Source organism: Ambystoma mexicanum, chromosome 1p (assembly GCF_040938575.1).
Source record: "Ambystoma mexicanum isolate Mex_15411 chromosome 1p, UKY_AmexF1_1, whole genome shotgun sequence".
NCBI lineage: Eukaryota > Metazoa > Chordata > Amphibia > Caudata > Ambystomatidae > Ambystoma > Ambystoma mexicanum.
Genome location: NC_090921.1, coordinates 336,651,960 through 336,679,747, shown reverse-complemented (window position 1 = coordinate 336,679,747; position 27,788 = coordinate 336,651,960). Strand labels below are relative to the sequence as shown.

Sequence of the window (27,788 nt, the reverse complement as noted above, 5' to 3'; positions counted from 1 at the left end):
ACCCTTAAATGCGGTGGTTATGGTATTACCGCCACATTTAAGGGCTAGCACTATCACGGGTTGGGCGCTAAATGGACTGTTTTACCTCCAGCCTTTCTCTGGAGGTGAAAATCCACTGTTTTCGGCTGCAACATTGGCAGCTATATTAGCCTGCATAATTAGCGCTGAAAATGCCACCATTGAATCCAATGAACCCATTGGGGAATGGGGATTTACTGTTAACACCCAACCCATGATGCGGCGGTAATACCGCCGGACCGGTCGGTGCTAGGGCTATTACAGTCGGGCTGAATTACAGCCGGGATACAGCCCAACTCGTGATGAGGCTCAAAGTATTGGGTGACCTTGTGCAGAAAAGGAAATGTAATGTAACTAATCTAATGTAACTAACCTCCCAAATGGGAAACATCAACATTTAAGAGCTGTCTAAGAAGAGAAGACCATGCACCAGCACTGCCGCCCACCAGCCCACATGTCTTAGGCACAACGCTACCCATACACCCTTCCACCAATCGCCTAGACAGTGTGACACTAGTCCAGGCTCCACAGAGGCAAACAATGTAACTCTGCAAATATCTCAAGAGGTTGCAAGCTTGTTTTTATTAGAAAAATAAAAGCCTCATAAACGTTACTGACCAGTCACAAATGAATACTGCCTGTTGACATTTCCCTGGAGATCATGACAACTGGTTTTCAATAGCATAGAACTTTCAAATGGACACATGAGGTCACTGTTTAGTCCCTTCTTCCATGCAGGCTCATTATGGACGAGGGCCCCCCATGCAGTGTGTGTTGACTGGTAGTATAGCTCGGTGGCAACACGCTCGCGTTGGAAGCAAGACGATGCAGAATAATTTCGAATCACGGGTCTGCGTTTAGAAATTGCTTCGGTATTAAATGCGTTATAAAAAACAATAATGATTATTATTATGAGCAAAATGTCATCCTGCTTAAAGCACACGTAAACAACTATAACTAATGATGATAGCATGAGCATCTTTTCCAAAGCGCTATTTAAACTACTGACATAAAATAACTCATATTACCTCACAACACTGATGAAAAAACGTTCTTCCTTTTTATTTGAGAGCAAAAAATATGTTTCCTTAAAGGACTAAAGAACAAAAACACCAATTATATAATATTGAAGCTCTTAAACGTTAAAGCTAAACTAAAGAAAGTGTCCTACTGACCAGTCACAAATAAATAACCATATAAATACCTAAAATGGGAATCGCAGAATAGAAATAGAAATGATAAAAAGTAGCTTCTACAAAAGGCCCTATCTAGCCTCTCCTCAAAACACCCAATGATAGCCTCCATGTGAGCCGGATTGATTCTAACTTATTTTCTCCCACAGTCCAAGAATGCTGTGATGGTGGCAGGATTAGTGGGTTAGTGCCAGTGACAGTTGGGTGAGGTCAGTGCCAGCAGCTCTGTCTTCTAAAGTGCAACACCAGAGCAAACATTCCTTGGTGAGGTGATTTACCTCTGTTGCTGGAAGATCCCAACTGTGGCTCCTGCTTTCCGTCCGAGAAAAGGAACCAAGGATATATACTATTTGGTAGATAGTACATTTTCAATAAGGTTTAGTTTAATGTATATATATATATATATATATATATATATATATATATATATATGATTCTCTAAAGATGGATGTGCATTCCCCTAAAGGACTGGCTTCACACAGCCCTATTAAACTCTTGTGCATGTGCGATGAATCTAGGGAATGTGTCCTTTCTCTCCAAGGGGGAGCCACACCCATTGGGAATAGGGAGGGGAACCCGCTGTGCTTAACACCCCGTAGGAGACAGGGCAAGCAGGATCTTAGTAGAGGTGACCCCCACCCCAGAGTACAAATTATCCTCAAATAGGGTTTCTATCCATCCTCCCTTATCTGAAAATACCCATTCATTTATACATGGATCTTATGATTTTTTACTCCTTTATGAGAATGCTAGTGGCCGACTCACAGAAACAGTAGGTTGTCAAATTTCACTGCAGCCAGAATTTTAAAGGACTTGTGAGGGAAACTGAGGGGAAGAAGGAGGTTTTGTGGACTAAGCAGCAGGAACACGCGTCCCACTGGAGGGCAGACACGAAAGACCCTGCCACGCAGCTGGCTTGCAGTGCGGAGGAGCTCCGGGACCCGCATAATACTGCTCTCACCTCCACAGTCGGAAGAAGTCTACCGTGCCTGAAGGGGCATGGAGAGTACCCTTGGATGCAGGGGGAAAGGGAGATAGAAAGGGGGAGAGAAAGAAAGGGATAGAGAAAGAGAGAGAGCAGAGCGGCGCAGAGTTACATACACAGGGAGAGACGGATACAGGCATAGAGACATAGGAAGAGGTGGACAGGCACAGAGACACAGGGAATGGGAGACAGGCCCAGGCTGAGGAGGTTGGGAGGGGACGGGTGTAGAGGGAATACAAGTATACATGTGGAAGGGGCCTCCTGATCTCTGCTACCCCTGTCAGCACAAAACCACCAGCAACCAAGAAAGAGAGCCCCCCAGTCCTTTCTCCATAAGGTTGTTGCTCTCACCCACTCCAGGGTCGGCCTCTCACCCAGGCAAGTGTTTGTTTGGCTATTGCCAGGGCACATTTTGTCACTCCACCCCCTCCAGGGCCACCCCCAGCCCCACACAGGCAAGTGTTTGTTTGGCTGTTGCCAGGACAAGTTTTGTTTGTTTTCTAGGGGAGATGGGATGGAGGGCAGGACACACATTTTCATGTTTTCCGTATGATTCCCAGGTCAGGGGAGATGACAATATACAGTGCACGACAGTTGAAGCCCAGGGGGAGATTAATTGCTGGACTGTGGAATGGAGGAGGTTCCCAGAAAGGGTGTAAGAGGTTGGCGCTAGCTACGTGACATGGAAGAGGGAAGGATAATTGCAGGATTTGGGATAAGTAGCTTTCCAGAGCCCCCCGCCCATGATAGACACAACAAGTGGAACTCGTTTTGCAGGGCTCAGAGAGGCTTCATGCCAGGACAAAGAGGAGATAGAAATGATAGGATGGGGTAAGTAGGAGGAAGAGTTGAAAGGGGTTCTAGGCTGCAGCTTTGCAACAGGTAGAACTGGTTCTTATAGGCATCATGGCTTGGGCCCACAACTCCCCCCACACAGTGCAGGGGACACAGAGGAACATACTTTGGAAAATGTAGTTGTGCAATACATAGAATACAGTGGGGAAATTAAAAGTCATGTACTACTTTGAAAAATGAACAGGGACATAGAAGCTACCATTTCCTCAGAAGAGGGCAACAGACCTCACCAAACCTGTTCAAATGGCCCCGCAGCTGGCGATGGCAAAAACCTATTGAGCCTCGGGCCATACCCAAACCGGAAGAACACTGCCACATCAATCAAGGTATGCAGCCATTCCGGGTACATGGGTGGAGGGCAACGTGGCTCAGTCAATCCCCAAGCACTGGTAAGAGAGAAAGAGCCCCAAGCCAGGGTGAGAATGAAAGAGCCCCAAGCCAGGCTGAGAGAGAAAGAGTCCAAAGCAGGGGTGTGGGAGAAAGAGCCCCAAACCGGGGAAGAGAGAAACAACCTTAAACAGGGAGGAGAGAGAGAGCCACAAGCCGGGGTTATAGAGCCAGTATCCTAAGCAGGGATAGAAGTTTAGAGGCCCCAAAATGGGGATGGGAAATACTGCATCTAAGAAGGAACGGGAAATACGACATCTCACATGAGGGTGAAAATCACAATAGCCCATGGTGGTACATCAGCAAGCAAAGCCCTAGACGGGGAGAAAAGTAAAAACCTGAAACTTGGAACTGTAAACCCAAGCATGTGGCTTGGAGTGAAAACACATTGTTTACAGAAGGAACTTTGAGTTGTGTAAACTGGAAAGACACCAGAGAGACTATTGGCGGTATGTTTCATTTGGTGGTTTTAACATTTTAGCCCTGATTCACAGAAGTGTTTTATAATGGTGCAATCCCATAGGAACACTCTCTGTGAATTAGGCCCTTTATATTTCTGCATGCGTGTAAGCTAATATGCATCAGTTCTAAACAGAAAATAACACTACAGTAATAAATCCCTTCATAATTAACTACACTGGATACATATGAAGTTGCAACATCGCGCTCAGTTGGAGCACACCCATTCATCAATATGGCGCGTGCAACATAAACCCCTCTGGCTCGTGGGGACCTTTCTTAACCACCCCAAAAGTTGCAAAGAGAATTGTCAAAAAATCTCGTCTGCTAAATGAATGGTGCGGGCAAAAAAAGTCAAACTTACTGTAGCTGTCAGAAACTTCTTAACACCACGCCAGCTGAAAACAAAGTTGCACACCCTGATTGTGTTCCTGATGACATTTCTCTTGGGATCATGACAGCTGGTTTACAATAGGAGAGAGCTTTCAAATGGCCACATGAGGTCACTGTTGAGCCCCTCTTTCATAATGGTTTATTATGTAAATGGAGACCCCCGTTGAGTGTGTTGATTGAATTATTCTAAGCAAAATGTCATCCTGCTTAAAGCACACATACACAACTATAACTAATCGTGACAACGTGAACATCTTTTCCAAAGAGCTATATAAGCTACCGACAATAGCTTCTAAAATAACCTTACAAACCACAATCACACTGAATAAATGGCTTCCTGTTGTTTCATTTGAGAGAAAAGAAAAAATGTTCACTTAAAGGACCGAAGAACAACAGCGCCAATTATATAATATTGAAGCACACATTTATAATTTTAAAAAAAACTTTGGGGGCTGATATAAATACCACACGCATGAAGTGCCTCCAGGAAAAGACTGGTAGTATGTGTGTTTCTATCACAGATGAGTTTACTCTGTATTGTGGAGCAGTGCTGCAGATACCTTTTTGAAGTTGGAGTATTTTGTTTCCTACTTTTTTTACAGTGAGGGGTTAAATGATTAAAAAGTAAGTTCCATTCCAAATGGGAGTATTTAATAGACGAGGAAAAATGTTTTAACTGTTTGTAATACACAAGTTATTCATGCACATTAAAATATACAATTTTACCACTTCAGCTCAGGCAGTTATAATAGAAGATTTTCTTCCTATGGCATTAGGCACACTACTGCCCCTAACATATCTGTGGAGCTGTGTGGATGAAGGCATGGAGGCAGGCTGTGTCTGTTTCCTATTTTTGTCTGGAGTATTTTTAGTCCCTATTTTTGGGGTGCAATATTTGACTATTTCTAAGGAGTAAAAGTGGCCGATGCACCCTCTATCTGAAGAGCTGGATATTAGTTTACGCAACTTTGTCTCATTGAGATGAGTGCGTGTGGTAAGGATTGTGTTCCCTAATACCCCACACAGGGTGACATCACCCGAACCCTGATGTCCTTGCCCTTCCAGAAGTCATGTCCACCTAGATAAATGAAAGGGTAGGCACTTGGTAGTGCCTACAGCTCTTCCCCTCGGTCACTTTATTCCTGGCCTTCAGGTACATGCATCCACCATAATGAGAACCGGGGAACAAGGTGGACCTCTCTGTTGATACCCTGGGGGGAGAGGACTAAATACCTGAGATCCAGGGCTTCAGTTAACCTTTTCCGGAAAGGAAGTCATAATATACCAAGCATAAACGCCTTAAAGTCATTCCATGCTTTTGACACTGAAAATACTTTCATGCTTAACATTCTGGGGGTAAACAAATTCCTTGACAAATAAAATGGACATCAATTGTTGGGCATAATAAACAAATTGAACTCTCCCGACTTCTGATTTTCAAGAGGTGGAATAACCGATGATAAAGTGGCAACTGGATTTGTAGTAAATCCCAATTTGGCCACAGAGAATATTGGAAGCGACTTTGGGAGATGCTCAAGAAGAATACAAATATTAAAATACCATCAGCAGGTTGAAGAAGTCGCCTGAGGCTTCATAAATTAAATTCCTATTTTAACACTGTACAATCGATGCAAGACTTTATATTCTAGGAACTAACTTGTAAGAAGGGTATTTGGCTTGTTACAGACCTAAAAGCAGCCAAAAGGGTTTAACTGAAGCACTGCTGTGAGCCATGTCCTAGCCTCTGTCACACTCTGCCACTAACTAAGCTCTAATTAACTGTTAGATCTTGCTTCCTTTTCATCGTCAACCACTGATGACTATTTCAAGCTCTTCCGCCTCCTCTCCATTCTCCCAATCTCCGCCTTGGAGTGCCCCTTCCTGTTCCCTTCTTTCCCTACAGCGCTTTGCCCGGTGCTAAAGGCCTCATTACACACAAACGCTTCTTACACACATTATTGCACCAATCTTCTGTTTTATTTTGAAGATCCTTCCAGGGCCTTGCATTTTCTTTTTAATCATTCTTATAAAGCATTATGTAGGAAGCGCTGTTGCTTGGAGCCCACTTGTAGAATTGCCTGTTTCAATGTCGAATTTCAATGCCGAATATCTCCAGGAAAAGTTCTCCCAATATGTACCCTTGCGTGCACTCTGATCCCAGTCTGCTTTCATGCTTTTGGGTCCACGTATCAGGATGTTTAGGATAGGAGAATGTGCCTACTCTGTAGTGGCTGCAAGATCCTGCAATAAACTCCCGCTTACCTTGCAAGCTACTATTGACCATCTCTCCTTCCGGCGCTCACTTAAAACATTGCTCTTCTATGCTCTGCTTCTGTTGTTGCTCCTCCTCTACTCTCAGTGCCATGATGCCCCCTGGTGTATGTGCGCATAACATAACAATGTGGGTAAACTTGTAATATCACCTCCCCTGGAAGTCCAATAACAAGAACTGCTGCAATTCTTCTATATGGGCAACATCCAGTTGGTGCAAATAAAGCGCATTGGGAGCAACATCCACTACAAAGATCAGAATGCAAGCTGAAGTGTAGAGGTTATGAATCCCTAAAAAGCTGGCTCAGCAGTGTATCCTTGAGGCAGCTGTGAATGCAACTGCCCCATCTCAGAGATTTACGCAAAGAAAAAAGAAAGGCGGAATCCCTATGGAAAAATACACCCTCCCCGGTTAACAAAAACAACCTAACCCTGGCCTCCTCCACTTATAAAGCTGCTATCTTTGCAGCCAAAAGAGATGTCTACAACAAACGTATCACTCAGGCTCAATCAAACACGAAGGAACTCTTCAAGATCCTCAAGGAATTAGAGTCCCCTGTAGCCCCTCTGGTGACTTGCTTTCCAGATGCTGCCTGGTGTACGAATATTCAAAAGGCACTTCTGGACAAAAATGCCTTACTGCAAGCGAAAATAAATGCTAAAAAGAATATCCTATATGATTTTACCTGATACACACCATCGTTTAAACTTCCAGCATCTTCTCGCCCTCTAAAACCATTAAGCTTCTCTCCACTATCCATTGAGGAAGTGGAAAATATTATCACAAAGCTAAACCTTCAAATTGTCAAGACGATACCTGCCCTGCACCAATCATCAAGGACACTGCGCATGACCTTGCGCCTTTCATCACTACTTTCATAAATGCCTCCTTTAGATCGGGCATTGTCCCAGATAACCTAAAGGATGCATGGGTTATCCCATTAATCAAAAAACCCTCCCTTGACCTGAGCAACCCCGCTAATTATAGGCCTATTATGACGGTACCATAGCTCCTAAAAATCTTGGACCGCACTGCATAGCTGCAAATTCAGGCATATCTTGAATCAAACCAACTACTCGGTCTCCTTTAATCTAGTTTCCGTCCTAGACATGGCACGGAAACTGCCCTGATAGATTTAAAATCCCAAATTGATGACCTAAAAGACAAGGGCAAGCTGGCACTCCTCCTTCTGCTCGATCTTTCAGCAGCATTCGACTTGGTGGATCATAAAATTCTCTGCCACCATCTCAAAATTGCTGTGCATTTTTTGGACTCAGCATCATCTTGGATTAGCTCCTTCTTAGCAAACAGAACTATGAGGGTCTTCTCTCCTCTAGCTTCTGCAAATCCTGCCCCTGTCCCTTGCAGAGTCCCTCAAGGATCTTGTGTTTCTCCCACACCTATACAATGTGTTTACCAAGCCACTCTTTGACATACTTGACTATCTGGGTGTCTCATACACCAACTACGCCGACGACACCCAGATACTCATCCCCATCACTGGTGACTTCGCTCTTGATGCTAAGGCCCTCAATTATGTCTACTCAATCATCCAGGCTTGGGTGGCTCATCATGGGCTTTGCCTCATTGATGAGAAAACGGAGCTACTCATCCTCGGTTCGCACTCCAAATTGGCCAAACTTGATCCAGCTTACAAATCATTCACCATAGACGGCAACATCATTAAAGTGTCCAACACAGCAAAAACTCTAGGCATCTATCTTGACGCAACTCTATCCCTAACAAGACAAACCAACGCGGTAGCGTCTGCCTCGGCCTATACCTGCCAACTCATCACAGCCTGTAGACCCTTCCTGAATACTGAGAATTGCATCATCCTAGCCAGAACACTAATCATGGCAAAAATAGACTGCTGCAACGCTCTCTACCTAGGGACCAGCCAAAAAAACATTGACAAGCTAAAAGTTTCACAAAACAATGCCATAATGGCGGCCCTCAACATCCCTAGAAGATCTCACATCCCAGACATCAGACGCAGCTTTCACTGGCTCCCGTTGTGCAGCGAATATCACTCAAAACATTAGCCTTAACCTACAAGTCTCAGAACAACCTGGCACCAGCATATCTGACTTCCCGTTTTTCGCAGCATGTCACAAATAGACCACTGAGATCAGCCCATGTCAACACTCTCACCATACCTAGATTTAAGCTTCAGTCTGCTGGAGGATCAAGCTTCCCAGTTTTTGCAGCTAAACTCTGGAACACCACCACTTCCACACTCAGAGCAGAACCCACGTTCCTCTTCTTCAAAACCAAAATCAAACTCTAGCTTCATAAGCTTGATGAGCCTACTACACCTACATCATAAGCACCGAACTTTAAACTACATTAGCACTGCACACCTTCGCCTTTTCTTTCCTACACTAGCTTCAGAGTGTGCTTTCAGAGTAACTATGTGTATCCTGTACCTTGATGTTTTTAAGCTTTGTTTTAAGCCTTACTTTATTATCTTGTCTAAGACTACTCCACTGTCGTAACATATTATGCCTGCTTGTAACCACCTTCCTGTAAGTACGTGCCCAGATGCCTCAGGGCAAGGCTGCGCGCTACAAATAAATAAGTACAAATACAAACTCAGTTGCAAAAAATTAACACCTATTAGCACATGCAGATCGTTATTGACCGCCTCTCAGCCCAAAACAATGTTCGGAGTGTAGTCAATAACTACTGGTATTGACTGTGCTCTGAAAGTTTAGTCTTGAAAAGCAAACAGGGAAACAGCAATGCAATTTCCAGGTAAGATTTCTTTTTTTTGTTGCAACAATATCCTAATTAACAGAACAAGAGAAATTTAAAACATAGGAAATTGTTTTCACTTTTGTTTAGAGAAATTGTTTACTTTTACATGACACCCAATGCACGCTCATGTTAAACCTGCTCTAGTTTAATCAAGTTTTCCATTTAAATGCTTAACCTTGGAAGACAAACTTGTAATTCAAATACTATAAAATAAAAACACGTTTAATTTACTAACTCAGTTTATCTATTTACTTTTTTTGCCATTAAAGTAACATTTGTGCTTTACCACCAAAACTCCAAATCATATATTGCTATTACCACTAGGTGCAAACAGCATTATAGCCCTCAGAAGTGATCATTATCACTTGAAATAATGACCTTTTCCCAGCTCATAGCCTGAGGCACTTCATTTGGTTTGTCTGCGGTGCTTTATACAAACCGTCAGTGTGTCCATTTTGGAATGCCAGCCCTGCTTAGCATGGAGCAGCAACTACCTTACACACCTTAAGGCAAGATCTCTTACAGAGGACCCTGTTGAAGCTTGTCCACAATGCATTTGGAATCGCATGATAGTGAATTGCTGGGGTTCTTGCTTCCTTAAATGTAGGTGAGTGGTCTCTTTAAAGAGAGAGAACAATGGTTGTGATGCCTTGTAGCATATATGTTTTGTGTATAATGAGGGTCTTGGTGGATTTTGTTACATCAATAATTTTTGGAAGTCCCACTGCGCTGAGATCCTTCGCAACAGGAGTTGCAAAATGGGTGATCTTTCCTGGCATCTCTCGTGTTCACGTCTTTGCCCCTCTTTTACCTTTATGGGGGATTCCACGGAATCCCTGGCCATTGCCCCCTTTCCTTTCCCTCTCTCCTCTTGAATAATCTGGTGGACACCCACAGAACCCCTGTTGCTTTCCGCCACTCTGCAGTCCATTCCCTCCTCTCCTTCCCAAGTCTTTGCAATCACCTTACCTCCTTCGCTGCCAGCCCATCCTGTCTCCTTTTGCGGGCCACGAATTCTGGAATGGATCTTTCGCACTGGATTAGGTGTGATGTCCTTTTCTTTGAATCCATGGCACACACCATAATGATGGCACTGTGATCGCTTATTTCCTCCCTTTAAATTCAGTGGCTTAACCTGAACCCACCTTGAATAATGAAAAATATGTATCATTATATAGGTGTTTCTTCTTGTGATTGAGGGTGTATTGTGGTTGAATGGTCATTTCTTTTTGGTTTAGTAGCTGTTCCATTGACACCTCAACGTTGGCTTCTCATGCAATTGTGGCTTTGGATAAGTAATTTTCATTATTACAATACCAAATGTATCAACAATGTATTTCAAAGGATTTAAGAATTCATGTCACTTTTGAGAATTTAATTCCCTTTGAAAATTTTCAAATAAATATATTAATTGCTTAGGAACTGTGTTTCGAATCAAGCCACGGCTGTGTAAATAAAATGTGAACATTGTTGATTGCCACTTTCATTTTGGAATACACATATGTGAAGTATATATACATTTTCCTTTTTTTGGGCCAATTTTCTCTCTACAGTGGCTGACCCATAGGTCGACATTCTTTGACACATCCACCAGTTTTCTGTAAGATTTATGAGCATGTCAAAATATAATGTAACTCTAGCCAGACAATTTTTTCAAACGTAGTTGTGTGATTAGTGACAATCCATACCAAAACATTCAAAACAATTTCAGTTTGTACACATTGCATACCTAGGTACAGGTAGTACTATTTTCTTCAGAAATGTTTCACTGGACACACAGTTTACAGTCAGATTTGTTGACATACCAAAAAGGGCGAAAGGTGATGCAGACAATTTCCAGAAATGTGTCCTGGAAGGGGTCTTATGAATAAGGCCATCCAAACAGCCTATTTAAAAGTACCATGTGTAAACTATGAAATCTTCCATCAAAGTTCATTAAACTTTGGGGGTTAAACTGGATGTCATCCAGCTTTTGCCAAGTAGGTTTTAAAAAATTTAAAAGGTACAGGGGAAAATGCATTCTTCACTTTCCAATATGTCTAAGATGTGTAAGATTACATTACAGATCTTACACATTTGGGATACACCAAAAAAAAAGCAAATACACTATGCAAAATGAAATAAAATGTAACAAGTAGCCTTACATTATGTTCCTACACAAGGATGCCTCAAGGTTTTTCTGATACTCAGTGCAGAGTATTTAAGCATCCATGTATGTTTGAGTTTTACTCTTATCTATCCGGGGTTTGTATTACAATTTCCATTAGAAACCCAGTCAGATGTGAACAAAACATCAAAATATGACAATTCACCCAAACTAGGGACTGAGAAACATTCCTTCAAATGGACCATTACAACTAAAGACTTCTAGTAGACAGTGTGGTCATGGACTTTAAAGTGCATGGGCCCTGAAAAAGTGCAAAAAGATAATAAAAACTATACATGGATCCTAACAAGGGGCTGGAACAGTCTTAATTATTGGTGAATTAAACAGAACAATCTCATCATAATTGAACCAAGTATGCATACATTGCTCATCTAAGGGAAACAATGACTCCCTAAGACAAGATAGTGCATAGGACTGGCGAAGATATCCTTCTCAATATATTATGTCCAATTTGTCACTTCTATGAAATTGTGTATCACATTGTTTTATGTTGTATGCTGTCTGAAACACTTGTGTACGAGCGTGATATAAATAAAATATCAACTCAATTCAATTCTGATGTATATACTGCTGGCTATAGAGCGTTCTAATGAATCACAGAGCTAAGTGAATTCAGAGCACATATTGGCTTCTAAGTGGTGATGTCAGTTAATCTATTGACATTGGTTCAGTTGAATGTGGAATCTGTGGCTGGCTGTGAAAAGGTTTAGGTTTCTGTGTAAGCGCCCACCAACAGGCTTCTTGTACTCTTTTTTTCCCAGCAGCAGCAACTCCAGCACCTGTCCCATCACATTCCTGCTGCCCCCTTGGCGTCCCTCTCCTCAGGCCTGCAGCCCAGCAGCTTTGCCAGTGTGGCTGGAGCCTCAGGACTTTTGGCCTTGTCTGGTGCACTGGCAGCTCAGTCCCAACTCAGTGGAAAAGAGGACCAGAGACCAGAGAGCCCGGAGGTGAACAGAGGTAAGAAGAGATGGCTGTGGGGAGAGCAGGAGGCATGATGGGTCACAATGGGAGGTGACAACCACATGAAAAGTGATCGTCTGTGCACTTGCACGATCTGAACGTACCATGCCTTGAAGATCGGCTATCTGTCTTCCCTTGTCCCCCCTCCTTGCATGGTGGTGCTTCGATGCACTTGGAAAAACTGCAGAATCGTCGTCAGACCTAGTTGCTGTAATCTACACTGTTAATTGTATTATATGCACTTCCCCTGCCTGTGCAGATTTGTATCATTCAGAAATTCAAGCGCTCTGAATGACGGTTGTTTTTTCCCCTTGATCCCTCGGATCCTGAGTGCTTTGAAACACTTGCTTTGTGTATAGGCACTTTACTACCATTACCATAAACATTACCATGAATGTGTGCTTTGGTACCACAGTGCACATGGACCCGCAAGGGCTCATCTGCAGTATTCTGTCTTGTTCGGGAGATCTTATCTAGAGCATTGTGTCTGCAGAGGCCATAATTATTAATATACACTAAGGAGTGAGGCTTCACTGGAAAGTGACATGCCATTACCAGCCAGTAACACCCTCCTTCAATGTGTATTATGATCGATAGATCTATTTAGAGAATAAGGATTGGTGCTGAATGTCCATGCCAAATTCCCATAAAAAACTACAAACAGAGATGGACACCCCAAACAAAGAAAAGGTGTCCTTTTTTTATATTAATGGTGGTGGAAAAAGTGGGCCGGCGAGGTACCAGAAGTAAAGGTAAGTGGGAGCCAGAGGGTTGGAAATGCTAGGTAGGTGGGCGTGTAAACCGGAGTAAAGAGAGCATGTGTGGCGGAAAGGATGCCCTGGGGTGCAGTGCAGTGGACAGGAACTTTGAAAAGACATGGCAGCTGCGGGAGTGTTGCTGGTGGCATGCATGGAAAGTAGGCTTTGCCATATAATAATGCCTTTGTTTCTAGCTACTGGATTGGCTGGCACCTCTACCGAGGGACCTACATTCAGAAATATCAGGAGGGATTATAGACTAGACATCTGAAGGAAATAAGAAGAATGATAATCATGTATATGTATAATGTATAATTTACACACATTATTATGTACTTGTATAAGTAAATATGTATTATGGCCATAATGACGAGGAACCCAGGCTGTACTAGGTGATAACTTGCATGCTCGGTAACTTCGCTGAGACCTTTACCAAGGGCTCCAGGACGTTACCACCCGGTGCAGCCCGGGTTCCTCGTCATTATGGCCATTAGTACCCGTGTAGTTTTTTAGGCGGGTGCATGCTCGGTAACTTCGCTCAGACCTTTACTAAGGGCTCCAGGACGTTACCACCCGGTGCAGCCCGGGTTCCTCGTCATTATGGCCATTAGTACCCGTGTCGTTTTTTAGGCGGGTGCATGCTCGGTAACTTCGCTGAGACCTTTACCAAGGGCTCCAGGACGTTACCACCCAGTGCAGCCCGGGTTCCTCGTCATTATGGCCATTAGTACCCGTGTAGTTTTTTAGGCAGGTGCATGCTCGGTAACTTCGCTCAGACCTTTACCAAGGGCTCCAGGACGTTACCACCCAGTGCAACCCGGGTTCCTCGTCATTATGGCCATTTGTACCTGTGTAGTTTTTTAGGCGGATGCATGCTCGGTAACTTCGCTGAGACCTTTACCAAGGGCTCCAGGACATTACCACCCGGTGCAGCCCGGGTTCCTCATCATTATGGCCATTAGTACCCGTGTAGTTTTTTAGGCGGATGCATGCTCGGTAACTTCGCTGAGACCTTTACCAAGGGCTCCAGGACGTTACCACCGGGTGCAGCCCGGGTTCCTCGTCATTATGGCCATTAGTACCCGGGTAGTTTTTTAGGCGGGTGCATACTCGGTAACTTCGCTCAGACCTTTACCAAGGGCTCCAGGACGTTACCACCCAGTGCAGCCCGGGTTCCTCGTCATTATGGCCATTAGTACCCGTGTAGTTTTTTAGGCGGGTGCATGCTCGGTAACTTCTCTGAGACCTTTACCAAGGGCTGCAGGACATTACCACCCGGTGCATTCCGGGTTCCTCATCATTATGGCTATTAGTACCCGTGTAGTTTTTTAGGCGGGTGCATGCTCGGTAACTTCGCTCAGACCTTTACCAAGGGCTCCAGGACATTACCACCCGGTGCAGCCCGGGTTCCTCATCATTATGGCCATTAGTACCCGTGTAGTTTTTTAGGCGGGTGCATGCTCGGTAACTTCGCTCAGACCTTTACCAAGGGCTCCAGGGCTTTACCACCCGGTGCAGCCTGGGTTCTTCATCATTATGGCCATTAGTACCCATGTAGTTTCCTAGGCGGGTGCATGCTCGGTAACTTCGCTGAGACCTTTACCAAGGGCTCCAGGACGTTACCACCCAGTGCAGCCCGGGTTCCTCGTCATTATGGCCATTAGTACCCGTGTAGTTTTTTAGGCGGGTGCATGCTCGGTAACTTCGCTGAGACCTTTACCAAGGGCTCCAGGACGTTACCACCCAGTGCAGCCCGGGTTCCTCGTCATTATGGCCATTAGTACCCGTGTAGATTTTTAGGCAGGTGCATGCTCGGTAACTTCTCTGAGACCTTTACCAAGGGCTGCAGGACATTACCACCCGGTGCAGCCCGGGTTCCTCATCATTATGGCCATTAGTACCCGTGTAGTTTTTTAGGCGGGTGCATGCTCGGTAACTTCGCTCAGACCTTTACCAAGGGCTCCAGGACTTTACCACCCGGTGCAGCCTGGGTTCCTCATCATTATGGCCATTAGTACCCATGTAGTTTCCTAGGCGGGTGCTCATGATGTTTAATTAAAAACATTAAAACAAACCATGCCGTAGTTCCCAAGTCCGTTTTCTATGTTGATGACCGTCACATTGTCAACAAAGAACTTGTGTAGGAAACGATACCAGTGCTAAGAGGTGAGGAGGAGCGGGGATGAAAAGGGTGCCCTGGCCAGTAGCAGGCTACTTGGAACACAAGCTTATACCAGAAAATCCATCCACGTTCCGAGCATCTTGCTTGGCCAGTGCTGCCTTCCATGGTGCTAATGTTATGTAAGTGACCCTTCTGCAATCTTTGCTGGCATTGCTGTGCATGGCTCTGTAAAAGAAGATGGGGGTGGTTGTTGGAGGGATAGTGGGAGAGGCACATGCGAAATCTGTTGCGTGGATGGGTGCAGGATGGAAATACCCTGTTCCTGTGTCAAGGTGGGTTACTTTGTGATTGGCGGAGTTGTTTGGGAATATGTTTTCCACAGGCGATAGCGCAGGACTGATGTGGGTAAATGGGCTTAAGACACTGGTGTGGGAAGTGTGATAGATTTGGAGAGATGCTGTTTAGGTATTGCCTGGTAGTGTACCTGTGAGATTGGTTAGGCCGGTGACAACCTTCACTGGGGACGTTCACTTGGTGTAAGGTGGAAGGGTGAAGATTTAGCAGGAGGATAGGGGGGGAGGGGGGTTGCTAGACAGATGGGATAAGGATCGTGGAGAGGGAACGGGTAGATATGAAGTTGGAACCCCCAAGATGGTCTGCGCCTTCCAGCAAGCAGAGAAGGCAGCTTGTCAGATGCATTCACTGGCAGAAGTGGGGTTCCTTATGGTTGTGTTAAGTCCGATCTGTGGAAGATACATTATGGCACCTTGGTTGGTGGGGTCCCAGAGGGTTCCTACTGGCTTCTGTGGTTATGAAGGAGCCGACCGTTTCTAGTGGATGACACAGGGAATGGATGGGGGGGGGCTTGGAGGGGCACTGCTGTCTGGAAGTTTCGACTGTGAGTTTGCGGGGGGGGGGGCATATTTACAGCCAAAAGGGCTCTGGATGTAAACCAGGTGTCCTGTGACGAGAGGCTTGAGAGTGCAGGTATGTGTAGGCGGAGAGGAGAATGTGTGGGTGACATTAGCAGGAATAAACACAGCACCAGAGGCGGTATGCTTAGATGAAGCGTGCTCCCATTGACACGTTTATGCATGACTTCGATAGGCTACGGGGGAGGGCTGGTGCACAGGAAGCAATGTGTACTGTTTTGCCTCTTAACTGTCGTTGATCAATACCTTGCAAATCCCACATCATCCTCACTTGGGAAGGCTCTTAAAACAAGGCATGTCCTAATCGCCCAGAGCTGCTTTGATGTCAAAACCAAACATGTGTCTGTGGTATTTCTCATGCCATCATATGAGTTCTTGGGTTTATTCGTTTTTCTGATTATGGATGCTATATTGCCTTTCTCTTGTAATGGGTGCACGGAAAATATTTCATATCGTGTTAGTCCCGTTTTAAATAAATGTTTCGATACATTTGATTGGACGCACTGCCAATATTAGCTGAGATGGTCAAGTCTACGTTCTAGAAGACAGTGTAGCATAACCACAGACCACAATGTGTGCGCTGCTGTCTTCCTCCATGAAAACATGCATTTCTGCATTTTCTTTTAAATAAATATAGAGTGCTGTAACTTGTGCATTACATATTCAAAATGCAAGATGCTATAGAGAATTCAGGAGAGTTGTGCTATCACACGACTGCTGAAGATCACGCAAGCCGCGGCAGAGATGCTGCCGAGTCACCTTTGTGATCTCCTTCCTTGTCCAGATCGAATCCATTGTCACCGCCTTTGACTGGATAGTGGCTGCAAGCTCCAGTGCCACGTGGTCCTTTCTCTCTGCCTTATTACTCACCCTGTGCTAGATGTGCTGCACATTAGTCTACTCGTCCATCTATCTAGCTCTCTTTCTAGCTGTGTATCTAGCGACCCAGCTGCCGATCTAGATGAGTGTTTATCTCTCCAATTATCTTTCCAAATAGCTATCTTTCTATCTAAGAATTTAGCTGTTTATTTATTTATTGTTTAAATTTATAGCAGTGCAAAAAGCCCACAGGCATCTAGGCGCTAGTTACAGTACAAGTGCAGGAGTACAGTTAACAGTGTGTGCGTGAAGGTTACAGCAAAGGGTAGATCGGGCATGCATAATCCAGCAAAGCCTCACTTCATGGTGCAGGGGCTACATCCCACATGCAGGTACAGGTAATCATAAAGAGCAACATTCATATAGGCGTACAATCTGGCAAAGCCTCGCCTCATGGTACGGAGGGCTACATCAGGTGTGGATAAATGTCATAAGCAAAGTTTATATAGGTGCCAGATTGGGTGGGTGCCCAATCTGGCAAAGCCTCGCCTCTTGGTACGGGGGCTTCATCAGGTGTACAGGTGTAGGTAAACGTAATAAGCAACATTTTTATAGGTGCACAATCAGGCATAAGCCTCGCCTCATAGTACAGGTGTGGGTAAACGTAATAACCAGCATTCGTGTGGGTGCACAATCAGGCATAAGCCTCGCCTCATAGTACAGGTGTGGGTAAATGTAATAACCAGTATTCGTGTGGGTGCACAATCTGGCAAAGCCTCGCCTCATGGTACAGGGGCTACATCAGGTGTACAGGTGTGGGTAAACATAATAAGCAACATTCTTATAGGTGCACAATCTGGCAAAGCCTCACTTCATGGTACGGAGGGCTACATCAGGTGTGGATAAATGTCGTAAGCAAGATTTATATAGGTGCCAGATTGTGTGGGTGCACAATCTGGCAAAGCCTCGCCTCTTCGTACGGGGACTTCATCAGGTGTACAGGTGTGGGTAAACGTAATAACCAGCATTCGTGTGGGTGCACAATCTGGTGAAGCCTCACCTCATGCTGCGGGAGGGCTAATGCAGGTGTACAGGTACAGGCATATGAGGTTTAGGCATGTACCGGGAATGCCACATCCAGAAGACAGGGGGGTGGGGGCTACATAGGCAATGGCAGGCAAGTTGTACAAGGGCAATAAGTCAACAGCGCAATTCAGTACAGACCAATACTAGCCATCTGTCCCTTGCGTCTGATGTACCGTTTAAAACTGCAAAAGAGGCACCCCTGTACGCCCAAAAGAAGAAAATGAAATGGCGGAACAAAGATTAAAACATCACAGTTGCAATTGCTTTTTAGAATACAGACAGGCTGTTCATCTTCCTAATATTTGCTGTATATTGACACCTCAATTTGGTGACACTAACACCAAAGGGAAAATCACTCAGGGCTTTAAGTGAGCCTGGGCTAGTTGGAGTGGAACCCCAGAAAACTTCCCCCGAGGCAAGGCACTGCCGGGACTCCCTTGGCTCTCACCACCCAATGACCATACCAGGAGATGTCGCCTGTGCAAGCTGGAGTCTGACACGCGAACAAATTAATTTTGATATATTGTTTGTGAAGATTGTTTGCAAGCAGTGAAAGAAACTTGCTCTCAGTACTCGTAAATGTACTTCTGTCATGATTTCAGACTCTTAACGGCTTGTGCCTTAATGTAGGGTGACCAGATTTTTTTTTTTTTTAAACCGGGACATGTCACAGAATTAGAAGTAGGACTTAAGTAAATACAAATAAAACTTTGGTCCTACTTCTATGTCCCTGGCCTGTTGCGGGGGGCGGGGCAGAGGTGTGCTCACAGGCACACTTCTCTCATTGGAGTAGTGCGCCTGGGAGGAGAAGGGCGAGGAAATGGGGGCGTGAAAAGCATTTCATGCCCCCATTCGCGCAGCAAGAGTTTCACAAGGGACCTGAATTTGGGATTGCGAAATCGGAACCCCGGGATGGAGGCTGATTTCCCTGGACTGTCCCGAGTAAACCGGGACGCCTGGTCACCCTATGAATGATCTTTGTTTGGGTGCACAGAATCCCAACGTCTCTTAATCAACGTATTGTGGGGCCCTCAAGAGTCTGAAAGCATGAATGAGGACGATTTACAATTACAAGCAGTGAAAGGGGTGGGGGATGGGGGATGTTGCGTAGCAATTCTGATTGTGTACGCATGCGCGAGCCGCATCGAGGCTCGCGCATGCGCAGAGAACAATAAAGGCGGTGCGCTGGCAGTTCGCGCCGGCGACCGGAGCAGACACACGTCTCCGGCGTCCTCTCTCTGTGTGCCTGCCTGCATGCGTGAGTGTGTGTGCGAGTGAGGCCCCGTCACGCCCTAAGGCCCATAACACTTCCGACGAGGGCGGACACGGAGCCGTTCTCCGCTCCGACGACATCGGAGTGAAGGAACGCTACTGCGTGTGTATCGATCGGATGCACACGGACCCACGCGCTCGGCCGGCGGCCATTTTCTTTCTCTTCTCTGCACGCGGATTGCAGTGGTTGCGGCCCGAGAGGGTGCTCGTGCGCCATCTGCCTCCTGCACTGCTCCAGAGCAATTTTTGGAACCACCACAGCCCAGACACCACAGGGTTGTGGTAAGGAGAAGAAAGACGGTGTGAAAGCACTCTGAAGGTCACCAGTTACCTCGACTCCTACCGGACAAGGATTACTGTGAGTACACAATGGGGGAAGAAGGAGAGGAAGAAGAAAATGCTGTCGCCCCAATACCTCGCAGAATGCACAGTACTCTAGCTCCTATGCCTGAATTTGATACCACGGGCCCCCCATCCAAGTTAGGGCCGAAGTGGATCACATGGGTCAAGAAGCTGGAAATGTTTTTTAGGGCCTCGGGGGAAACAGAAGATGAGACGAAGATTGCCATCATGGTCTATTCTGCAGGGACCGAGGTTCAACGCATATATGACTCTCTCAACATTCCAGCAGCGAATTATGATAGGGTCAAGCAAGCCTTCCGTGACCACTTCCTTCCTATGGCGAATGTTGACTTTGACAGGTTTGTCATGGGCGCTGAGAAACTGTTGGAAGAGGAATCGTTGGACCAGTTTTGCGCTCGTCTGAGACAACTAGCGAGCTCCTGCAGATGGGTCAACGAGGAAGAAATGGTTCGCAACCAACTGCTGCAAGGTTGCTGCTCAGGGAAACTGAGGAGACAAGTGCTAAGAGAACCTGGACTGACTCTGCAGCAAATTCTGGACATGGGGAGAGCGTACGAACTGGCGGAGGCAAGAGAGGCGAAAATGGACGCTGCTACACGCTCCAGGAAGGAGGAAGAGGCATATGCAATAGGACGTTCAGCCATGGGGAAGGCAAGATGGACACCAAAGAGAAGCGAAGGGCCCACAACGCAAGGGAATGTCTCATCGTGTTCATACTGTGGATACGATCTGCCACATGCGGGAGAGTGCCCAGCAAAGTCAAGGACCTGTGGTCGATGCGGCACACCGGGACACTATGCGAGAATGTGCAGGGCAACGACGCCAGTTACAGTTTTTAGAGGACCAGCGAGAGTTGGCAGGGGTGTCACTGGAAGAGTAAGGAGTGTGTCCTCTGTCGAACAAGGAATGCAGGATCTCAATATCGCAGAAGAGGAGGAGGAAGATGAAGAAATATTTTTCATCTCGAGCATTGCGCAAGGCCCTGGGGACCGTCGACAACCCAAATGCACCGTCAACATTAGCGAGATGCCAACTCCGGTCCTCATAGATACTGGGACGTCCGTCTGCGTACTTGCAACAAAACATTACAATGCTCTTCCTGGTCCACCAAGGCTGACGAATTCCACCGCGCGAATCTACGCATTTGGAGGGGATACACCTCTTCCCATCCAAGGAGTGTTTGTGGCCCCGGTCTCTCATGGTCAAAACAGAATAAAGGCGAGGTTTTTCGTCACCAGCGTAAGCCCACACTCCCTCCTAAGCTGTGCCGCGTCAGAAGCGCTAAACATTGTACACTTCACTCTTGCTGTGTACTTCACCGATCTGGACCGCCTACTACAGCGTTTTGAGAAGATATTCACAGGTATTGGAAAACTCAAGGCAGAGCCCATACGGCTGCACATAGATGAGTCCTTGAGGCCAACTGCGCTTAAACATCGCCGTATCCCTTTTCATCTCAGGGAACAAGTTGTGAAAGAGCTACAGTCACTGGTGGACAAGGACATTATCGAAAGGGTAGATGGACCCACTCCATGGGTCTCCCCAATTGTGGTGGCCCGAAGCCGAAACAACCAGGGGCAGTACGCATCTGCGTAGATATGAGGCTGCCCAATGTAGCGATCAAACGAGAACGCCATCTCACACCGACCCTAGATGACATCGTCGGAGAGCTCCAGGGAGCTAGGGTCTTCTCGAAGCTAGACCTAAGGTCAGGCTACCACCAGTTGGAACTCCACCCCGAGTCCATGTACATTACGTCCTTTACGACCCATGAGGGGTTATATCAATACAAAAGACTTAGCTTTGGGATCTCGTCCGCAGCAGAGGTCTTTCAGAATGCCATCAGGGGGGCACTGTCAGGACTCAAAGGGGTCATCAACATGTCAGATGACATCCTAGTTTTTGCAAAGTCAGAAGCGGAACACTTGAAGCACCTCGAGTACACCCTGGAGAGACTGTGCAGTGTCGGCTTAACGCTACACAAGGAAAAATGCGAATTTCTGAAGGACAGGCTTGAATTTTTCAGATTTATATTTCATGCTGGAGGGATTTCCCCGGATCCGGAGAAGGTAAAAGACATCCGAGATGCATCCCCACCAGCGTCCCCAGCCGAAGTAAGATGTTTCTTAGGGATGGTCAATTATTGTGGCCGTTTTATCCGAGATCTAGCCTCCCTATCAGAACCACTGAGGGCGCTCACCAGAAATGATGTGGCGTGGACATGGGCGTGATGTGGCGTGAACAAAGAGCGTTCACCGCCATCAAACATGCTCTGTCGGAGCAAGAAACAATGGCATACTTCCACCCCGGTCGCGAGTCGGAGATCGTAGTTGATGCTAGCCCAGTAGGGCTGGGAGCAGTCCTCATGCAAGCAGACCAGCAAGGGACCATGAGGCCCATCGCCTATGCCAGCAAGGCCCTGACCGACACTGAGAGGCGTTACTCCCAAATAGAGCGAGAAGCCTTGGCCATACTATGGGGGTGTAAACATTTCAGAACCTATATTCTAGGGAAGCCAGTTGTTGTGGTGACTGACCACAAACCCCTCATCCCAATAATGTCTGGAACATCGTCCAAACCACCTCCGCGCATAGAAAGGTGGATGTTGGCCCTCATGGAATATGGGGTCATTTTGCTATATCGACTAGGGACACACAACCCGGCGGACTACCTGTCGCGCCATCCGGGCACCGGGAGGCCCAGAGACTCACTGGAGGTAGCAGTCTGCGTGGTAGCCGTACATCTAGTAGTGGAGGCAGCACTGCCTGTAGCCCTGGCGCGTCAGGAAATTGCGGATGAGTCCAATAGCGATGAAGCATTCCGAAAGATAAAAGGTGCGGTGGACACAGGAGAATGGCGGGAGGTCCTCCTAGACAACTCCCGAAGAACTGCGGAAGCACAAAGAGATCTACAGGCACTCTGGAAGGCACGCCACGAATTGTCGTTGGCGGATGATGGAATACTGCTAAGAGGGCACCAGATCGTAATACCAGGGGTGTTAGTTGAGAAAGTCCTACAGCTAGCCCACAAGGGACATCAAGGAATGGCCAAGATGAAAGCTCGTCTCAGGTTGAAAGTTTGGTTTCCAGATCTGGAAGGAAGGGTGGAGAAATTTGTGAAGGCCTGCATCCCATTTCAAGCCGCATGCCCTGTGGAGAAGGCGCCACCCATTCAGGCCATGGAGAGGAGTGACCGCCCATGGGGGACAGTGCACGCGGACTTCGGATCCACGGGCCGAGGTTTATACTTTCTGGTGGTGACAGACCAGTGGTCACGATACCCAGAGGTGGAATTGGTCGAATCCACATCCAGCGACCACACCATTTTGGCCATGGACAAAATATTCGCCACACATGGATTCCCTCTCGAAATTTGCTCGGACAATGGGTCACCGTTTCAGGGCCAATGTTTTGCTCAATACTGTGAGGACAGGGGAATAAAGCATCGCAAAATAACCCCACTATGGCCGAGAGCAAATGGCGAGGTGGAGCGATTTATGCAAAAGCTCAACAAAGTGTTCCGCATATCGGTGAATGGGGGAGAAGATCTCAGGCGAAATCTGGTCGAGTTCCTCAGAGAGTATCGCACCACCCCACATCAGTCCACCGGAGTGGCCCCCGCAGAAGCCTTTTTCAAAAGAATACCAAGAGGCCTACTACCCGAAGTTGAAGGAAGACCACCAGGAGAGATCGACAATCGCAACGTGCGCACAGCGAGGACCACTCTGAATGAGAAAGAGACCACACGGCGGAGACTACCCGAGAGGGCGATCGCAATAGGGGACACCGTGCTGGTGCGCAACCGGAAGCCAGAGGGGAAGCTATCACTGCCATATGAACCACAACCATTGGGCGTGACCCACGTCAAAGGGTCGATGGTCACGGCCGCCAATGCAGGAGGGACTGTTACCAGAAATGTTTTGTTCTTCAAGCGCATAGAAACTGCAACCCCTGAAGCAGCCGTCAGAGATGATCCCGACCCGAGTACGGGAGGGCCGGTGGAAGACGATGGGCCGCCAGAGGCTCCGGTGGCACCCGAGGACCCCGACGCCGGAGCACGCAGGTACCCGAGCTGGACGGGGCGCAAGCCACCGCTGAGGTTCAAAGACTTCATCATGGACCCTACCTCGTAATTAAGGCAGAGGTATCGTGAAAGTTATGATGGACCCTGTTGGTCCCCATGTTTTATAATGTTGATTTTGTTTTGGGGGGAAAAGGAGGGATGTTGCGTAGCAATTCTGATTGTGTACGCATGCGCGAGCCGCATCGAGGCTCGCGCATGCGCAGATAACAATAAAGGCGGTGCGCCGGCAGTTCGCGCCGGCGACCGGAGCAGACACACATCTCCGGCGTCCTCTCTCTATGTGCCTGCCTGCATGCGTGAGTGTGTGTGCGAGTGAGGCCCCGGCACGCCCTAAGGCCCATAACAGGGTCTAGCCTGTGATTGATGGACAGCAGCAGCAGAAGAGATGCCTTTGGGCACTGACTCATTGATTGTTCGATGTTTCCGAATAGGGTTAGCCTTACTTCTGTTGTCTGTTAATGTGTGTGGATTGCTGATTGTGAGTATTAACATTTAAAAAAACTGCTGGTGTTCCACACCTTGCAGCGGCATGCACAGCACACCTCAGGCCACGCCTATCTTTTAGGCCACACACCCCCTTGCTTTCTCACCCCACTTAAAAGCATTGGGGTCACTGGTGCCTGTGGGCCTGAGTACAATCAATAGCTGTTTGTTATTTGCAGCCTTAACATAATGTGGGCCCTTTCCATCCATTGCCTATGGGGCATTGTCAGAAGCTAGAGAGCAACTGAGGGTCGGGCACAGAGCAGACAGGGCTCGTATAGGCTCCGTCTCTCAATCGGAATGTCCATCCATGGCTGAAGGGCCTCCGCTCCTTCAATGTTGTATCAGGACTCGTGTCTAGAGGCCGAAGAACCTGTATGTAGTTGACGAATGATTTTTGTGTTCTTTTTAAATGTGGTACCTCATTGAAAGGAAGCTATATATATATATACATTTTTGCTGATGGTTCTTTTGTTTCTTCCTGCTAACGTTGTCATTATTATTTTTTAACTAAGATTATTTTGCATTTTGCTCATCTGGTAAAAATCACATTTTGATGTAAAAAAAAAAATCCTAATTTTTAACTGAAATTATTTTGCATTTTGCTCATCTGGTAAAAATCACATTTTGATGTAAAAAAAAAATCCTAGCCACACAAAATGTGCATATATAAATGGTCCCAGGCATTTTCATTTGCAAGAAACCTTGGACAAACATCTGACAACACAGAAATTCCATCAGATCTACAACGGAGCTCGGCTGCTGCAGTCGCACAACCAATTATGGACCATCCAAGATTGCACCTGACCCCCCTCACCTCGCAGCCATATTCTAATCACACCACCTGCAGTGGGTAATTTATTGCCAGCTTGTCAATCACGGCTGTCACGGCCCCGCAGCCGTGCTAGCGTGGCAGGCCTGGCAGTGCACTGCGAAGGAGCAACTGCCTGGGTTCTCTGTGCTTCCTTTGTGGTTTTAAATGTAAACTTCTAAACATATTGTGGACTTTTTCTTATGTTATGTTAAATTGTCTTATACCGTGCACCGTTACCATTGCCATAGTCTACTTTAATGTCGAACCATTTGTCGTGCTTGTTTGAGTTTTCTTTTTTAAGTAGAAAAATAGGCATGTTTCAGTGCTGCTGGCCCTACTCATCAAGGCCCCCCCTCTTGGATGTCCTACCCTTCAGTGAGTGCCCGGGGTGCAGGGAAATGAGTCCTGCGCTTGCTGCATGGCTGCCAGCTGCTAATCCTATTGGAGTCTCTGATCAGGCACTATGCAGGGATGTGCCGAGTCAGCTGACCTGCTCAGCACGATGGAAGGAAAAGAACATCTCCTTACCAGCCCGTCTAGTTAAAGATGCCCTGGAATGTAGTGCTGCGATCCCAATGAAGGCTGACGTCTGCATCTTATGGATAACTTGGCGACGACGAGTACGGCGGCGGTAGTTCTGTTATCGTTACAATTTTCGGGGTAATGAATTTGTTGCCAGGCTACCACTCCACCGAATTCCATGTGTAGGGGTGAAGTGGAATATTTAACTCCAACACACAGCTGGAGATAAAATAAATCTTCCATGTTACCCCCAAACAATGGTGGATTTGCTGCCGGTGGAATTACTGTCACGGTACATCAGCCTAATCCCCAATGGAGTCCCATGCACTGCAAAAATGAGGATTAACACCCCCGAGGTCCCAATGGGAATCCAGCAATAATTCCTCCGGTCCGGGGGACGGTAACAAGAGCTGGTGTTTGCAATATATTTTAATGGAATCACTGTAGGAATACCACCAAACTCGGAATATGGCCCAATGGCTGTTATATCAGACTTTGAGAATCCCTTTGCGGTGACACATGGGCAGCCGTTATCCATGTTGTAGGGTTGCCTATCTGACGGATTGATCATGATAAGTACACGTTTATTAACATCAAACATAGAGTCCAGGCAGCTCGCTCCTCTAAGATTGTGCAGTGCTGGGTGGTTTCGCCCTTTCTGACCCCTTATACCTGGAGTGGGATCCTTCATGGAATATCTGTAGGAATAGATGGAATTTTATCTTGCACGCACCCTTTCTTTACAATGTACTTTCCTAGGTAACCGACTACATGGTCATGTTGAATCATCTCCATGAACACCCATGATGATGCTGTTATGTCCATCTTACATTAAATGTTACTGGACGCCCTTGAAACATCACTGTGGAATTACCGCAATCGGACATTAACTAATTAACATTAATAGAAGATACGCTAGTTATTTTTAACATTCCAACACGTTAATTGAGGAGAGAGAGATTTCGAATAGTTGGTGATTTAGGTGGAACAGGGTTGGGGGTCTCTAAAGCATGGGGCATGGCCATGAAAAGTGAGGGGCTTGGGATATTTGTTATCATTCACTATTTCGCGAAGCATCATGATATCAGCGGGTCCAGCCTTGCCGCCTCTTCGGAGCTTTGGAACTTCGGGCTTACACATTCAATTTCCTCATTGCAACTCATGCCCGATCGAAAGGAGGAGTTGTAACCTTGTTTCAACATCACTAGATAAACTACCACAAAATCATTCCATAGTCAGGCCGGATTCCGAATTTGTGGTGAGCTGATGGAGCTGCAGAGAGATAAGCTAATTTGTCCAGGATCACATAATTTTCTAAACATGTGAATGTCCGGATTGGAGGAGGCGTAACCCTGTTTCAACATCACTAGATAAACTACCACAAAATCATTCCATAGTCAGGGCCGGATTCCGAATTTGTGGTGAGCTGATGGAGCTGCAGAGAGATAAGCTAATTTGTCCGGGATCACAGAATTTTCTAAACATGTGAATGTCCGGATTGGAGCCCAAGCCATCCGGTTCCAAACTTCACACATACTCTTAAAAGGGTCCGGAGTCTGAGGCGAACGGGTGAGACGGGTTCACAATGGAACCCACACCTCCTCCTTTCAGTTTCTCTGAAAAACAAAAGAAATGCCCTAAATGGCTGATTCGAGTGTGATTCCTCTGATTAACACCTAATTAACCAATTTGCCATATGCATTGCTTTGTTAATAATTCTCTCATCTGGCTTGATTGCTCATCACCTCCAGCCTTGGGGCTGACATTGGCAGGAAGACAACAGGATCAGGGAAGAGAAAGGCAGTGAACTGATAGGAGGAGCTCTGGGCTCCCACAAACGGCGCCAAACTTAGGCCAAGGCAGGGATCCAACCCGTCGTGGGGACCTTTGGCAGCTCTGACATGCCTGAATGCTGCAGGACCCGACCCACTTAAAGCCTCATGGTGCCCCAAGCCTTTTGCTCTCATGCCACTGCCATGTTTGTGCACCTTATGCCACTTCTTTTCTGGGGTTGATGGGAGAGACAGCAGGCCTGACACTATGACATTGCAGACTTACTGTAGTAAGTCATGTTCAGGGCAGGAC

General features: G+C 46.5%; 1 protein-coding gene across 7 annotated transcripts in view; it reads left to right on the top strand.

Moving 5' to 3' along the window:
• Positions 1–27,788, top strand: part of LOC138569831 (transducin-like enhancer protein 2) — a 1,070,704-nt gene that overhangs the window by 425,455 nt on the left and 617,461 nt on the right. For 5 of the 7 annotated variants that reach the window (XM_069648244.1, XM_069648222.1, XM_069648237.1 and 2 more), the window contains one exon: positions 12,251–12,446. In XM_069648244.1, coding sequence (XP_069504345.1) covers positions 12,251–12,446 — 196 coding nt within the window. The remainder of the gene's footprint in view (positions 1–12,250; positions 12,447–27,788) is intronic. The other 2 variants (XM_069648230.1, XM_069648214.1) reach the window with 1 other exon arrangement.